At 41.4% G+C, this 14,715-nt stretch overlaps 2 protein-coding genes across 3 annotated transcripts; both read right to left on the reverse strand.

Annotated features, from left to right (window-relative positions):
* Positions 1 to 32: 32 nt before the first annotated feature.
* Positions 33 to 3,913, reverse strand: gnpnat1 (glucosamine-phosphate N-acetyltransferase 1). 2 transcript variants are annotated; one of them, XM_035628401.2, is made up of 6 exons: positions 3,709 to 3,913; positions 2,585 to 2,746; positions 2,306 to 2,368; positions 1,952 to 2,079; positions 1,620 to 1,681; positions 33 to 1,454 (listed from the first exon to the last, which is right to left on the reverse strand). In XM_035628401.2, exons 2-6 carry the CDS (start codon positions 2,736 to 2,738, stop codon positions 1,307 to 1,309), a joined length of 555 nt encoding a protein of 184 aa, XP_035484294.2. In that variant the 5' UTR covers positions 2,739 to 2,746; positions 3,709 to 3,913; the 3' UTR covers positions 33 to 1,306. The 2 variants fall into 2 exon arrangements, with proteins under 2 accessions (XP_035484294.2, XP_035484296.2); XM_035628403.2 differs by lacking the exon at positions 3,709 to 3,913 and adding an exon at positions 3,565 to 3,702.
* Positions 3,914 to 4,312: 399 nt separating this feature from the next.
* LOC118302425 (E3 ubiquitin-protein ligase AMFR) lies at positions 4,313 to 13,261 on the reverse strand. Its single transcript, XM_035628540.1, has 14 exons — positions 13,094 to 13,261; positions 12,110 to 12,446; positions 11,922 to 12,014; positions 11,654 to 11,818; positions 10,104 to 10,256; positions 9,811 to 9,851; positions 8,784 to 8,916; positions 8,546 to 8,679; positions 8,303 to 8,413; positions 7,862 to 8,058; positions 7,647 to 7,750; positions 7,001 to 7,135; positions 6,692 to 6,882; positions 4,313 to 6,402 (listed from the first exon to the last, which is right to left on the reverse strand). Exons 2-14 carry the CDS (start codon positions 12,362 to 12,364, stop codon positions 6,246 to 6,248), a joined length of 1,869 nt encoding a protein of 622 aa, XP_035484433.1. The 5' UTR covers positions 12,365 to 12,446; positions 13,094 to 13,261; the 3' UTR covers positions 4,313 to 6,245.
* Between the last annotated feature and the right edge of the window lie 1,454 nt (positions 13,262 to 14,715).

Here is a 14,715-nt window from a genome sequence, read left to right on the forward strand (position 1 = left end):
GTTTGACAAGTACAAATGTAGGCAAAAAATACTGTTGATCATAGAATATTTTATTTTGGCTATTACATATTTGGGAATAAATTACATTAAATATGTTCCCCCTTTTCTCCAGAATAACAGCATAGTTATAAAACGTAACTACAAAAGCTTAAATAAGACATTGCTTACAAAAATCATGGTTACCCATTTTTTCATCACAAAGTGTTTCTCTGCTGATTGTGATTATCAACTGAATACAAAACTTTATTAATTCCTTTGCACTACCCCTCCAAACCGTTTTTTTTTGTTCACTGTAAATGTTCTTTTTAAGTCTCATGGCTTGATGCTCAAAGTATTTAATCCTTCACAATAATCCAGCAATAGTACCGTCAGAGAAAGAAAAGTCAGCGAACACTTTGTTTTAAGAGGACTAAAGAATGAAACCAAGTAAACCCCATTCTCTCAGAAAGTCATTTCCAAATCGCATTTAAAGAAGAAGAAGTTAATATTCTTTGGTGACCCACCCTTGATGATCAATACAACAGATGTGAGGAAACGTCTGAATCAAGGGGGCAAGTCCTTCTAGCATAATTGGTTTCGTACTGATGGTGTTATTTAGTTCCATTGGGACCATCTTGTTCTCCCAACCATATTTACCTATAGTTTTGTGGTTGTTGCAGATATTTGGGAAAAACAATGTTAGAGCTCCGCCCACATGAGGTAGCCATGTTTACCAGAAGGACAGAGGATGATGTTGGACTGGGCGGAGGGCTTCAACATACATTCATGTTTACCAAAATGAGCTGGAATAGGATGAGTGTTCAGAAATGACTCAGCACCGTCACGCCCACAAACTCATCACTCACGGCACCATTTCTTAAGACATTTTGTAATTGCGAGTGCTGATGTCAACGTGTGTTGAGGGATTGAAGTGTAAAAAAAAAAGCTGAGGAAAAAGCATACAGTAGCTACACACCCTTAGTCTACATAGAATTTGCATTGGGGTCATTAACTGTCTGTTTACCTTTTAAATTCTACATGTTTCATACAGCTGCCGGGCTCCCTTGCTGTCACCCCCCCCCCCCGGCCTTTGGCCTCTATGCAAGACGGTTTGCCTGCAGGGTTCCTCTGTGGGGTTGCTTCCAGTGCAGGCTCTGCTCTCAGGAAAGGAAGTGCACGCAAAGAGGAGCCCCGCCAGCAGACCCCCGTGCCTCTCTTAGAATCCGACTTGATGAAAATCCGTCATTGCGGCGGAGAACTTAAATCGCTGCGTGTATAAAAGATACAGTCCGTTATCCCCAAAACAGGTTTAAAGGTGATGCTGTCCTCAGTCAAGGAATCGACACTGCATGTAGGTCTCTTCTGAAGCACCGTAGCCAAACTTTTGGTAGAAAGCTACATTTTTGGGTGCACATTCCAGTGTGATTTTATAGCAATTCAGTTTTTTGCTGAGAAGAGTAAGAGTTGAAACTAACCTGCAAGGACAGAGAAAAAGAGAAAATGGATGAGATTAAAAAAAGAAATCACAAAGAATCACATGTTATTTCCTAAACAAGTCTCTAATATGAATAACTTGTACATCCGAGGACATGGGGCAGAAACAAGATGTCTTTATGTCTCGCTCACACAAGTCTACTCACAGTTTGCCCAGCTGCTTCCCTCTGCACACGTCACTGACTACTACCTCCTCCACCCGGCCTCTCTGCAAACAAAACAAACAGAGAAGGTCTTCATTTTAAATATACGAGATTTCAACAATTTTTTAAGAAATATAAATATTTCAAAATTTAAATTCAACCAAAGTGTTTAAAATAATGTACAAATGTAACTTTTAAACAATCATTTTGTTCAATGAGTACCCGCCATATTAATGATGGATTGGTTTTAAGGAAAAGTGTAGAGAGAGATTACAGTCTACAGTTCTACAGTATCTATTATTAAAAAATACACATATTGTCAGGGTGTAATTTACCTTGGCACAGGAGTGGATGAATTTGTGTTCTGTGATCAATGTGGCGGTAGCAACAATCTGTCCCAGATTTGTGTCCTCCACCACCACAACATAGTAGTCCCCCGTATCCTTCATATGCTCAAACTTTTCTGGAAGCCAACAGAAGACATACACGTTTATTTGTTTGTTTCTTAACTGATCTGTTGTTATATTGGTTTGCATTTAAAGTTTGTACACTAGGATGAGACTTCATTCTCTTCCCAAATGTGATATCCAGAAAGACAGTTTACTTTAAAAAATGTGAGAGCACGTTTTAAAAGAACACAATAATTAGATGAGCAACAACAATTTGATAATTTTGTTCAGCAAACTTACTCGTGAACTGCTCTGGTGTGACATCCCCTGTCTGCGTTAGTTGAGATAAAACCTTGAAGAATCCTGGACCACAGAAAACAGAAATCAGAACAGCGGATTGAAACAACTGGATGAAATGTTTTAGTTTGACATTTTTATTACATTAAAAACATCTTACATTTGGAAAACAAGGACAAAAAATCCCCACATGTTCTTCATTAAAAAAAGTGATAAATATTCTTATGTGTATTTTTTTTTGCACAGAATACAAGTAGTGGTCTGAGATATGTTACTCCCTACCTCTACTGAAGTCGGCCATACGCAGCGGCCTCAGCACCAGGCCTTCTCCTGGGCTGGATGGGGAGATGGGCGGAGAGAAAGACACAGTGTTGCCATTCCAGTCCAGCTCCTGAAGCAGAGAGGGCTCAAACAGCGGAGTTTCGTCCAGCAGCATTCCACAATCTGAAAACAATTATATACAAACACACACACACCCCCACCCATTACACACTAAAAATTGTGACACACCCTTAACAGAAAGCCTGTTGAATTGTTCCATCCAAGATATTGTATCAGCACAATGAGTGAACGTAGTGTCAGTCTGCACTCGACATGTGTTTGCTCAAAGTCACAGAACTTTGACCAGACAAATAGAAGATGTGCACGCCTCGATTCAGTGGCTAACAAGCCAGGTGGCAAACAGACACGAACACACCCATCGTCATGACTTATAATACAGTATCCTCTTACAACACGACATGGGAGGTGACACCTTTTGTCTTTTTTTTCTTGAACAGTCATTCCTGGTTTTCTTTCCACAATGTGGTTCAGGGTATGTACTGTGAGAAGGGTCCATCGCACAGAAGTCCATTCATGGCAAAGGGCAGCGTCATAAAGAGCTGTCTGTCACTGGTGACTGCACCGCAGTTACATGAAGCTAGTAGAGCTAGTTCATTGTGGTCTCCATGGCAACTAAGCACAATGACACGTCGCTGCTATGTGTTACTGTTGTCGCCGTCAACGAACTACGTCAGAAATAAAGAATAACACTCTGTAACGCGTTAAGAGAGCGCGTCGCCTAAGTGTCTACGTTGACTGGCCCAATAATGTTTCAGTGTCCAGTGTTTAGGGCTAGCTAACGCCACATCAACACACATCGAAACCCCCGCGACAGCCCCGTCTGACAGAGACACTACACACACACACACACATATATATATAGATATATGTATATCTATATATATATATATATAACGTCATGTAATGCAAAAGCGTTTCACCTTCCTCGTGTGTCCTGTCAAACAGCAAGAACAAACAACGACCCTGCCCAGCAGCTGTAACTTCACTCTCAACGTCAGCGCTACATCACTGGGACAACCTGCCGTGCGAAGCAGCTAGCTAGCTAGCTAGCTTTCAATGCTTACCGGTTTAAAAAAAAGAAAAGAGAGACGCTCTCGGGAAGAACTTTGAAGAGGCTGTAGTCCCACACGGAGGCGACGCACGGTGACAACCGGCGAGTTAGTTTAGAAGTTTTGAATGAGGCTGGGACATATTCAAGTCGGGACAGCGTGGGTGTTTTTTTGGGCTGAGGCTTCCGCCCGGCGCGAGCAGCCCCAGTATAACTGTGTGACGTGGCAGAGATGCCGGAAGTAAATGAGCAGCCCGAGTAACGCATAGATTTACTAATAGTACCGGAGTAACGTCGTGTGAGTTACAGTCCCATGGATGTATTGAGCCTTATACAACATCCATTAGAAATACACATGTCAAAGTGATCTGAACAGAGATCGAACTGAGAGTGATGTGACTTTACAGGAAAATTTCTGAGTTTGGTATCAATAAAGTACCTGTCTTATCTTATCTCCTCTCAATTATTCATTCAGCCAAAGCAGCAAAGTACAACTAATATTTCCTTCTGACACCACACACACACACACAAAATAATCTCAAAGGTCGAGTGTATGAGAGCCACTAAGCAGATTCATTATCGCTGTTGATGAGTTTGAAAAAAATGAGACAAAAAACATATTCAATCGTCACCGCTTTTAGTTAAAAAGCCAGAAGCTCCATTTATTGAGTCTTTTGTATTAACATATTTTACAAAAACTAGATTTACAGAAATTATCCATAACCGAACCATTCTTAATTTAGGCACAAAAATACAGGAAAGCTCAGTCCAAAAGAAGCATTTCAGTTTGATAAAGAAATGGTTTTGAAAGATAATCCAAAAGTAGGAAAATATATCACAAATATTAGAATTTTTAAGTAACTGGATGACAAACTGAAAATGAAAACTTTCCTTTTTTACATTTTAAATTATTGAAATCTGAAATCTAAATCCTATAATTGTTACAACAGCCCCAAACAGAGTTTGAGAAAAATAAAACTAAACACAAAATCACAACACTTCAGCTCTTGGTGGAAGTTTGTGGGTTGCTCTTTGGGATAAAGTGGAAGGAAACAAAAGCACTTGTCTGGATTCATGCACCATCTCACCCCAAACGTCCTTCGCACAGTAATCACAGAAATCAAACACTTATAATACACAGTGTCCATCTTTGTGTCCGTTGACACGTGAAAATTGCCAAAACCCAAAACGCTTCAAAGGGCCCAGTCCATATTGTACATGGATGCACATTTTTGTCATTACAAATTTCAGCAGAGGATGATTATTCCCTGCTAGTGTGTTTCAGTTACTCCTCAATGTGAGTAGAGAAAGGCAGCACAAATTATGAACACCCCAAACATGATTTCTTCGCGAATAATCTTCAATCGCATCATACATATATATTAGATCTAAAAGTATTAAATCAAATACACTCTTGAAATTGTTTTGCTGCTCATCCAAGAGGCTTCACCATTTTTACTGGAATAAGAACTAAGGCTTCACCTATAGAACTGATCAAGACAATTGAAATTGCACCAAAACGTCTTCAAAATACTAAGCAGCAAAGCCAGCTGCCACAGACTTAATTATTTCGGCATGAATTAAAAAAAATAAAATTAAAAAAACAATCCCCAAAACAATCCCATACTCAACTGAAAGGAATATTTTCACAACTAAACAGCAGTGGGTAATTTAAGAAAGACTAAGAAGAGGAAAAGCATTGTATTCGTACAAAATGTAATACAACCACTTTGTTATCTATGCATCTCAAGAGACCAGTATTAGAAAACAAAGATTTACATGCCAGCTCCCGCCTCTTGTTAGACAGCAAAAAAAAGAGATAACGTTTGCAACGGGTGATATCTCACACTAAATACAGAACAACCCATGTGGGTCAAAAACACTTTTGTTTGCAGCATTACTTTGATAGAAACATTCATATTTGACAGAAAGGCTGAACAAAACTAAAGTGACATTCTCTTACTCAGAGGCAAGAAATATAGTTCACAGTTGAAACTCATAAAATAACATACAAATACGTCAGCAGAGTTTCACCATCCAGAATACCAGAAGCCTTCCACAAATAAAAGAGTGTTGCGGGGGGAGGATCAGATAAAAATGGAAAACAAACAAATGACCCAAACAGTAGCTTTATCTTTATATTGACCCCTTCAAAACCTTCTCGTAGAAGACTTCGATCTCCTGGATGCACAGCACGCTCGTCTCTGTCAGCCAGTCTCAATCATAGCAGACACTGACTGTGGAAGCTGGTGGTTGCAATGTGTGGCACGAGAATAAAGGGCAATGTAACTTTGCATTTCTTGACCCCCATCAATTTATATAACGCTCCAAAATACTCAGGCTTGAATCAGTGATGCGTGATGAGGCTTTTCACAATAGTCCCACCTTGTTTAGCCAGTCAAGAGCAGTCCAAAAGGCCATGTTTGAGATGCTTTTTTAGTTTTGACGATAGTTTTGTGCGATAAATGGGGCAGATTGAACAAGCTCGGTTTGTGCCTCTTGGGATGATGGTGTGGTGGCCTTTTTTCTCTTAAGCTAAAGCCAGTCTTTGTATCAGGGTAAAGGGTCTTGCTGGATTTGCATGCGTCTCTCTGCAGCCGCTGCCACGGCTCTACGTCGCAAGACAGTTGGGTCCAACTCTGGGAAAATGTCCTCCTCCAGTCCGGGCAAGTCCTCATCCTGATCCTCTGGACTGTTGTTCAGGTATCTCCTGTAGGGACGCAGTGGAAGTGTAAGGGTGATGATGCAAGATAATGGGAAAACAAGACAACCAGGAATCTTTAGCCTTTGTGAACGAATTTCTTTTAATGTTATTTTTTATTACACGTCATGTTACTACTTGTTAGCTCTGTGGGCCTTTCAGCTATTCTGGTGCCAATGAAAAGAAAGTCTTTCAGCATTTGTTGTCTCTCTCCCTGTGTCAAAAGGAAGGAAAATATGATCCGTATGAAACCTAGAACCCTTCCTATAGAATGAGGGAAAACACTCAATGTACCAACCTGCGTGCCTGCTGGAGCAGCTCCTCTTTCCTCTGCTTTAGCATTTTCTGCCTCTCCTCTGCTGACTTGGAGAAGCGACCTCCTCTGACCTCCATGTTGTCAGGCTCACCCACACCCTGCTCTGTCGCTCCACTGGACCCTGCATTCTCATCTGAGCCAGGGCTCCCTTGTATAGGGGCACGCTCTATGGCCTGAGGAAGGAAATACGGACATAAAGCGAGTCAGTCTGATGCATTCTGCCTCACCGAAATGAAACGGAGAGAAACAAAAATATAAAAAATGATTAACATTTACACCGAGTGTTCTGACCTGTGTTGGGAAAGGCACCTGGATGCGTCCCTCCAGGATGTTGTCGGTGGTGACCTCCACAGAGCGGGTCAACTGGAGGTCCTGCATGACCAGGTAGGAGGGCACCTGAGGGAACATCTCCTGGATCTGATGGGCCTGATGACCGGAAGTTACATGGACAAGTATTTAGACAAAAGATAGATGGAGAGGGAAGAGCAGAACATAGTCAGTGCAAGTTAAAAACAGTCAATGAAAGAGCTGTTCAGTTGCATTGAGGTAAAGGTGCAATTGCTTTAAAAAAATACCCAGTCTACATCTGGTGAGAAAGACTATCTTGAAAGTAGAGGTTATCACTATGTCAACAAGCACTTAGCAAGACTAATACCATGTGAGTGAAGGAATTATGTTAAAAGCATTCTGACCATTTTACACAACAAGGGGAATTTTTGAAGCAATGGACACAAGCTTCTTAAACAGGGCTGGGAAAAATTAATTGCAGCATTGGCTTATATAAATCAAATTTCATAGAAAAACTTTAGCAAATGTCTATATAAAAAAAGAGACTCAATATCTGGCTCGGGCTGCTATCTGCGTATGATAGCAGCCCATCATGATCATCATCCCTTAAATCAACAAGACATTCATCAGACTCTAGATATGAACTCACCATGGCCATGAGCTGGGAGTTGTTGGCCTGAGCAATGCCCAAGATATTGGTGGTGTGCATCACTTCCACTGAGAAACTGGGCAACCAGCTGGCAATGCGAGATCCTATAAGGGCAATATGTGGATTGTATAATTCATTGTCACACACACGGCCTATCTGTGTAAGGTAACTCCAACAGCCACACTCATCCATGGATCAGTGTCTGAAAGACTTACCATCAAAATGGAAGAAGTGATTGTGATGGTTGATATGTGGTCTGGCATCTGGAGCGGCTCCTACTGGGCCAATGTTGTCTTCCAAACCCCCGCCCTGCTGCTGGCCTCTCACCTGGCTCCCGTCGCCATTAATATTCAGGGACGTCCGACAAGTTGGGCATGAGGTGTCCTGCTCGAGCCATGAGCGCAAACATGAGCTGGAAGAACAGACATAAATGTTATTATAGAACTACTACTGTCTGTATTAAGACTTGAGATTCATCCAAGTGTCTTATATTGCTAAACATCAGGATCTGTGAAAGGAATATGAATGAATTATATTACTAAGAAAGAAATAACTGTTTTGGTGCTCTAAATAAAGTAAACTTTCATCTTCCATGTCAGTGATACCACAACCCTCATTTGTATTGACTTCATGCATACAGAAAAATATCCCTTTACTTGTGGAAGAGATGGCCGCAGGGTAGTTTGCGTGCTGTCAACATGGTATCCCAGCAGATGGCACAATCATCATCATTAGCTGCCAGCTCCTCCGCAGTAGCAACAGCAAACCTACATTTTTTAAAAAGTTCACAGTATTCGCAACTGATGATGGAACAATCAACGCTAAATGTCAAAATAAAAAAGCTTTCATCACAAATAATCAAACAGAAAGGGGGAAAATGGTCAAATCGCAGGTATCACCTGGCCTCCATGTTGTTGATGACACGGAGGTAGTTCTTGTGTCTGCGAACACGGCGCTGGACCTCATGGAAGAGATACCGCAGCTGCATGAAGATCACCAAGCTTGCCATGGACAACCAGATGTTACCAAAAAGCTAATGAGACAAATAAATATACAAAAAGGTGGAGGATTAGCATCGAGACAAACAGGGACATACTGAATGTTCTTGCCTTCGCCTGTTCATTCTATGAATCTTACCAGCATGTGGATGTGGTGCATGAGGTCCAGAAACAACATTGCTAGCTCCATGATAAAATCTGAGTAGTAGACGTAGGTCCCCTTACTCTCCCAAGTGCCTGGATGGTTCAGATCCCACAGATGAATGGAGTATCTGAGGGGACACGCACAACTCCATAAGACCATGAAACACTGTCTATATAAACAAGGTTTCTGCAGGACTCAACAAGGTAAGAATTTAATTGAATGCAGTGCAACTGTAGTTAACAGTAATGACAGTAATGTTTACTACAGGTCTGATAGTCTGGCATAGAGATGTCCCAGACAGTTAATTTTCGATTTCAGGGTGGCGTTACCAACGAACATAGACCAAAAGGCCTCCGGACGCAATTGGATAGACCTAAAACCAGTGAGAGCAACGACATCTGTTGAGCGACGCAAACAAGTGTTGCCGTTTTTGTGGGAGTCAAATGCTCGTTCATCAGCGGCAGCCTTGGTTGTTAACAAAAGTCGTTTCTCTCCGCTTCGTGGTATAAACCCCGCTCCATACAAGCTACAGCATTGCTTGTGAAAAAACAGTTGACAAGTTTTACTGTTAGACTATACCTGTGCTCACTGCTATTAGAGTGTGGACAGATGTGGCTTAAATCACATCCGAATGTGGTTTTAGAGATCTGATTTCAATTCGTCCTGAGTGTTTTTCACCTGACACACTTGACAACACTGTGATCGGATCTCTCAGAACAGATGTTACTGCCAGGTGAAAACGGGGTCTATATCTACTCAATCCATTAGTGCCTCAGATGCTTAGAGTTGTTTAGAGTTGCTAAGTCCTAACAACCTACTTTGGGAAAAAAGAGGCCTTTCATACAAATGCTAATGGAACTAGAGGAAAACAAGTGGCGTTGCTAAAATTAGCCTGATTCTAAATTTGTATAGACCATGTCATCATAATGCTTCAGTGTGTGTGTGTGTGTGTGTGTGTGTGTGTGTGTGTGTGTGTGTGTGTGTGTGTGTGTGTGTGTAAGAAGCCTTTAAGGACACTTACCGCATGATGACATGCCCAGTACGTACAGTAACCAGGAGACACTGCCGATAAAAGCACATAGTGTTATTGAAGTCATGTACAACAATCCAAAATATGACGTTAGTTATGACCTAAAAAAAAAATATTTGAGAAAAATGGTGGAATGTTTTTGGAGACAGATTCTGCATCGAGACATGTATGGGCCTAAACCGGTGCGTCAATCATTAGGTGTCCACAATCATCTGTGCTAAGCATTTTCACAATGTTGTTTTACATAGTTTTGCCATTTTTCAGTTGAGGCTCCGGATTCTCACCTCTGCTGCCATAAAGCAGAGGGTGTGCATCCCATGTGAAGCTCCCAGCAGACCACAGACCACAGCCAGGCCACAGCAGTCCAACAGAAGAGAGACGAGCAGACAAAGCACTCGCACGTGGCTGTTCATGGGAGTGGAGGGGGAGAATGACAGCTGTAGGGAGGAAATGCGTATTATAGGTGGAAAGTTTTGTCAGCTTTTCTTAAGGTTTCTAGCAAGTTTTTCTTTGTCCTTAAATATAAATTACTAACTACTTTGAACTATTTGGGTAATTTATAGTGGACTTCAGTTTTAAAGATCACAATCTTATACATCAAGTTATTCTGGTATTTTTTGCATGCAACAAAATAAACTAATAAATAAACACACTACACATTCTGAACGTAAATTTTTGAGAGTCACTCAGCAGAACAAAAGAAATAGGGAATAATCACAATAATTTATCAACCTGTGAAAGAACATATGGTGTTTCAGGTTTTAAGTTACAAACACACATTCCAAATTTTACATTACCCCTTTTTTTTGTTTTTTTTAAATCAATAAACTCCTCACACATGACCGCCATAACATCCATGCACAGGCAGACCATTGCCTAAAAGAATGTTAACAGTCGGCACTGGAGTGTATAGAATACATTTTGGACATCATTACAAAACATTCGGTTAAATATTGATACCACAAGGTATATATTTTACAGCACAGCAGGCAGAAATGGCCTTCTTGTACACTAAGCCAGTCAACATTACGTCACAGGAAACATACCATCTCACTGCCCGTTTTAAATGTCATTGCTAGCAAGAAGGTGATTCAATTTCATATTTTGTTTCCTCCCCCAGGCTCATGCAAATTTAGCTACTGAAACTGTATCAGTGGGCTAACATGCCAGTGCTACGGAACTATTAATAGATTCAGGGCTGAAAAAAGTACAGGTATTCTTAAGACTTTTGAGAGAAACTCTGTGTGACTACTGTATGAGGTTTGTAGGTGCCCTGATCAGACGTCATTAAAAACCAGGTCTTCTCTGCCACCTTGCATTTACTTTCAGTCCTAATGAGTGACAAGGCAGCCACAAAGAATGTAGGTCTAAACCCATCATGTTTACCACGTAGGAAAAAGTTTCATACAGATTTATTTAAGCCATCTTGCATCCTCTCAAATGTCTTCTATCAATAAGTTACACAGAAAGTTCTAGCATATGTACATTTTTGTGAATAAGCTCTTGAGCTATTTGTGTTTGTAGAACTCCCTGCCAATGGCGGCATCTACATAAGAATGGTAACATGGTAAGAACCTTAGTATACTGTACAAAGTGCTCGCAGAGTCTACAGCAAAAATAATAAATAATAATAATCTCCCAGCAACATGTCAACCCCTAGACTGTTTATTCAAAACAATGGTTTAATACCATAACAGATAACATTACCACTGATAATTCATTAAATCTGTTTTGTTGTCGAGCCAAAGATTATCATACAAGGAAGTTATTAACTATGCATTGGGGCCCTTGAAAGAGAAAACAAAAAAAGAATGGTGTAGTTGATAACACTTACATATTCAAATCTGTCTTTGCAGAGCTGAACCATGAGATGGAGAAAGATCAGGCCAGAGAACCACAGACACCACATCACCACCTCCTCTATTGTCTGCACATTCAACACTCCAAAGATGAAAATGAACTTGTAGAAAATGAAGTTCCAGAACTTGTCTTTCAGGTGCTGAGGATTAAACACAGAGCAAATAGGAAAATTGATTTCAATAAGTCAACACTCAATAAGTATTAGGAAGGAATTTAAGTATTTGTCACTTTTAAAAACTCACCTGCTTCTCACTGACTCGCAGCGGGCCGAACATCACATACTGAATCGTTTTCGCAATTAACATCAGAGAGCAGCAAAATGTGTTGACTAAGACCTGGGTGGAGCACGAGAACAGAGTAAGAACCAGTTTTTGTAAGAACAACACCATCTTCTTGAGCAACACAAATTCCAATAGTGGACAAAACTCACCCAAACAAAGAGACTGTCAGTGGCAAGATACCACAGGACGGTGGTTGCCAGTTCTGTGTTGCTAATGTCATTGCTGAGATGCTCAAGATCCACTTCGGCGGGAGCTGGTGTTTCATCGGTGTCCAAGGCCCCAAAGCCTGGATCAGTCACAGTGTTGTAGGCGCTGAAGATGCTTCCAGCGAGCAGAGCCACACTCAGCACTGTGTAGGTCTGCAGGCTGGGCCAAGGGAACCTCTCCAAAAACAGCAGAGGCATCGCAGTGTGCGCGGTCCACTTCTCCACTTGTCCAAAAAAATAAAATAACTGGTGTTTGTCCCGATCGGAGAACTCAAACAACCTGTGAGGGCAGAAGTGAGTTTGCTGACGTTGGCCAAACTTTACTCAACACGGCGTAACTGTTACACAAAGACCAACTGTGCTGGCACAGGGTCGAGGCTAATTTGTGCATAACATATCTCTCAAGTGATGGATTTGAAGTAGGAAAGTGAGAGACACACACAGACACACACACACACACAGACACACACAGACACACACACACACACACACACACACACACACACACACACACACACACACAGACACACACACACACACACACACACACAACAAAATAATCTCGGTAGTTTACCAGAAGTTAGCGTTGATCGTTCACTACCTTCACTGTCACTCTTCAAGTAGGCCAACTTCATGTTAGCTCAATACACTTGGTACAGGTGCCGATTACATTCACATTAAGTTGATTATGGCGATATTTAATACATTCATTCAGCCACAGAAAGTGAGAACCGACCAAAAACTCGCTAACACGAATGCCCCGGCAGAGCTAACGCTGAATGGAGGGCGTTCACACCCCTGCCGTTGGCGTAATACCTGGCTAGCGTATGCTAAGGCTAGCATAGCTGTGGGCTAACGTTAGCTACGAAGCCGACCGCTGTCAACAAACACCGGACACCGAGCTCGTATTGAAAAAGCGTCACTCACAGTGTGTCACTGATCTTTTTCTTCAACGACAACCGTCCCCCGTCCCTTCGGCTGCCTTCCCCGCCGTACTGTTAGTGCCGCTGCACTGGGAACGTCGTAAGTGTCAACATCGCCGTGTTTATTCCGCCGAGCAGGGAGCTGCCGCTGCTGCTGACGGAGGGAGGCGGTCTTATCTGCGCACAGTGACGACGTCATCACGGCGACCTCAAAGTTATATCGATTCAATTCAACTGTCTGGGGGGTTTATTAGTATTTCTTCTGTCTTTAATAAAATATAGTTTTTGGGAAAATAATGAAAGGACGAGCTGGGATCGTTTTCGAGATAAAAATAAAAAGATGCTTCCTCTTACTTTGTCTGTAAAATTTGGAGAAAGAAAAAAAAACAACTCACCATTCAGGGTACTTCAGATTATATAAATATAAAAACATATATATGTATATAATCTGCATTACCCTGAGTGGTGAGTTGTTTTTTTTAACTCACCGCTCAGTTTTTATTACCATTATTGCAATTAGAGACAGTTGTTTGTTCAGATAACTTAAACCTCTTAAATCATAATCTTACAAGAAACTTACTGCTACACATCCTAATTTCAGTTTGAGTGATGTCTCAAAGTTACCATGAATAGTTTTGGTTCATGTTTTTATTTTATTCTTATCTTTATTTAATCAGGCAAACTCATTGAGACCTGAGAACAATTTACATTTACAGCAACAAAAGACAAGACAAATCACAGACAGCAAGTGCAGACAGTCAAAAATACAAGAATGGAAAACCAAAAGCAGTTGTAAGATTCAGTAAAGTGTTCTAATAATAACTGTTTGAATTCTCCAAGTGAAATGAGACTGTTCAGGTTGAAGTGGGTTTGTAATTAATTCCAATTAAAAGCTGCATAATAGTTAAAACCAGTTTTTCTAAGATTAGTGTGAAGACGTAGAATGTTCAAAGTGAAATAGTTGGCGGATCTTGCTCTGTAGTTATTGGTTTTAAAAAAAATTGAGTAGGTATTTCACGATGCTTCCTTTGAACAAGCTAAGGTATACGGTGTTGCCTCTTTTCTGTAACTTTCTGCAAGCATCCTTATGCCACCATTCTACACCCCCAGGCCAAGACCAAGGTCTTTTAGGTTGGGAACAATGCACACGTACTTACACCTGACATATGAATTTACCTGTGTGCCAGTTTGTGTTTCCCCTTTTCCCCTTTAACATAAGTGTTTTTAATGCGTTTGTCACGACCGATACACAGTGGAACTGGACCCTAATGCAAGACACCACACAGAATCAACGATAACGTGATTTAATGTTCAATATTATGTACAGTGCAAGGTGCACGGGGGGCGGGGGTGGCGTGTCCGGGGTCCCAGTGGTGAGAGGTGGGTGGTGATGAGCTCTCCAGAGCGTGCAGAGGGATTCCCAAAGTCCCAGTACGTGGCGTTCCTTCACGTGGTGATGGCGTCCTCCGAGGGAACAAACAAATCCAACACAGTGCAGGCAGGCAGGCAGGCAGGGAGAATGGTTGAGGCAAGCAACGAGGGAAAACTACAATAAAAGAACACAAGGAAGAGTTGGCTATACAAGCTAAGGACACTGGGAAAATGACAGAGGTCACTGGAGCCAGG

Source organism: Scophthalmus maximus, chromosome 4 (genome assembly GCF_022379125.1).
Source record: "Scophthalmus maximus strain ysfricsl-2021 chromosome 4, ASM2237912v1, whole genome shotgun sequence".
In the NCBI taxonomy this organism is placed as follows: domain Eukaryota; kingdom Metazoa; phylum Chordata; class Actinopteri; order Pleuronectiformes; family Scophthalmidae; genus Scophthalmus; species Scophthalmus maximus.

Coding starts and splice junctions, on each gene's coding strand:
- gnpnat1 (XM_035628401.2), bottom strand. CDS start 2,738: ATGCTGCTGGACGAAACTCCGCTGTTTGAGCCCTCTCTGCTTCAGGAG. Junction 2,369..2,584: donor TATGGCCGACTTCAGTAGAG/GTAGGGAGTAAC, acceptor TCTGTGGTCCAG/GATTCTTCAAGGTTTTATCT. Junction 1,455..1,619: donor GGGAAGCAGCTGGGCAAACT/GTGAGTAGACTT, acceptor CTGTCCTTGCAG/GTTAGTTTCAACTCTTACTC.
- LOC118302425 (XM_035628540.1), bottom strand. CDS start 12,364: ATGCCTCTGCTGTTTTTGGAGAGGTTCCCTTGGCCCAGCCTGCAGACC. Junction 6,883..7,000: donor AGGTGCCTTTCCCAACACAG/GTCAGAACACTC, acceptor TTCCTTCCTCAG/GCCATAGAGCGTGCCCCTAT. Junction 6,403..6,691: donor CTGCTCCAGCAGGCACGCAG/GTTGGTACATTG, acceptor GCGTCCCTACAG/GAGATACCTGAACAACAGTC.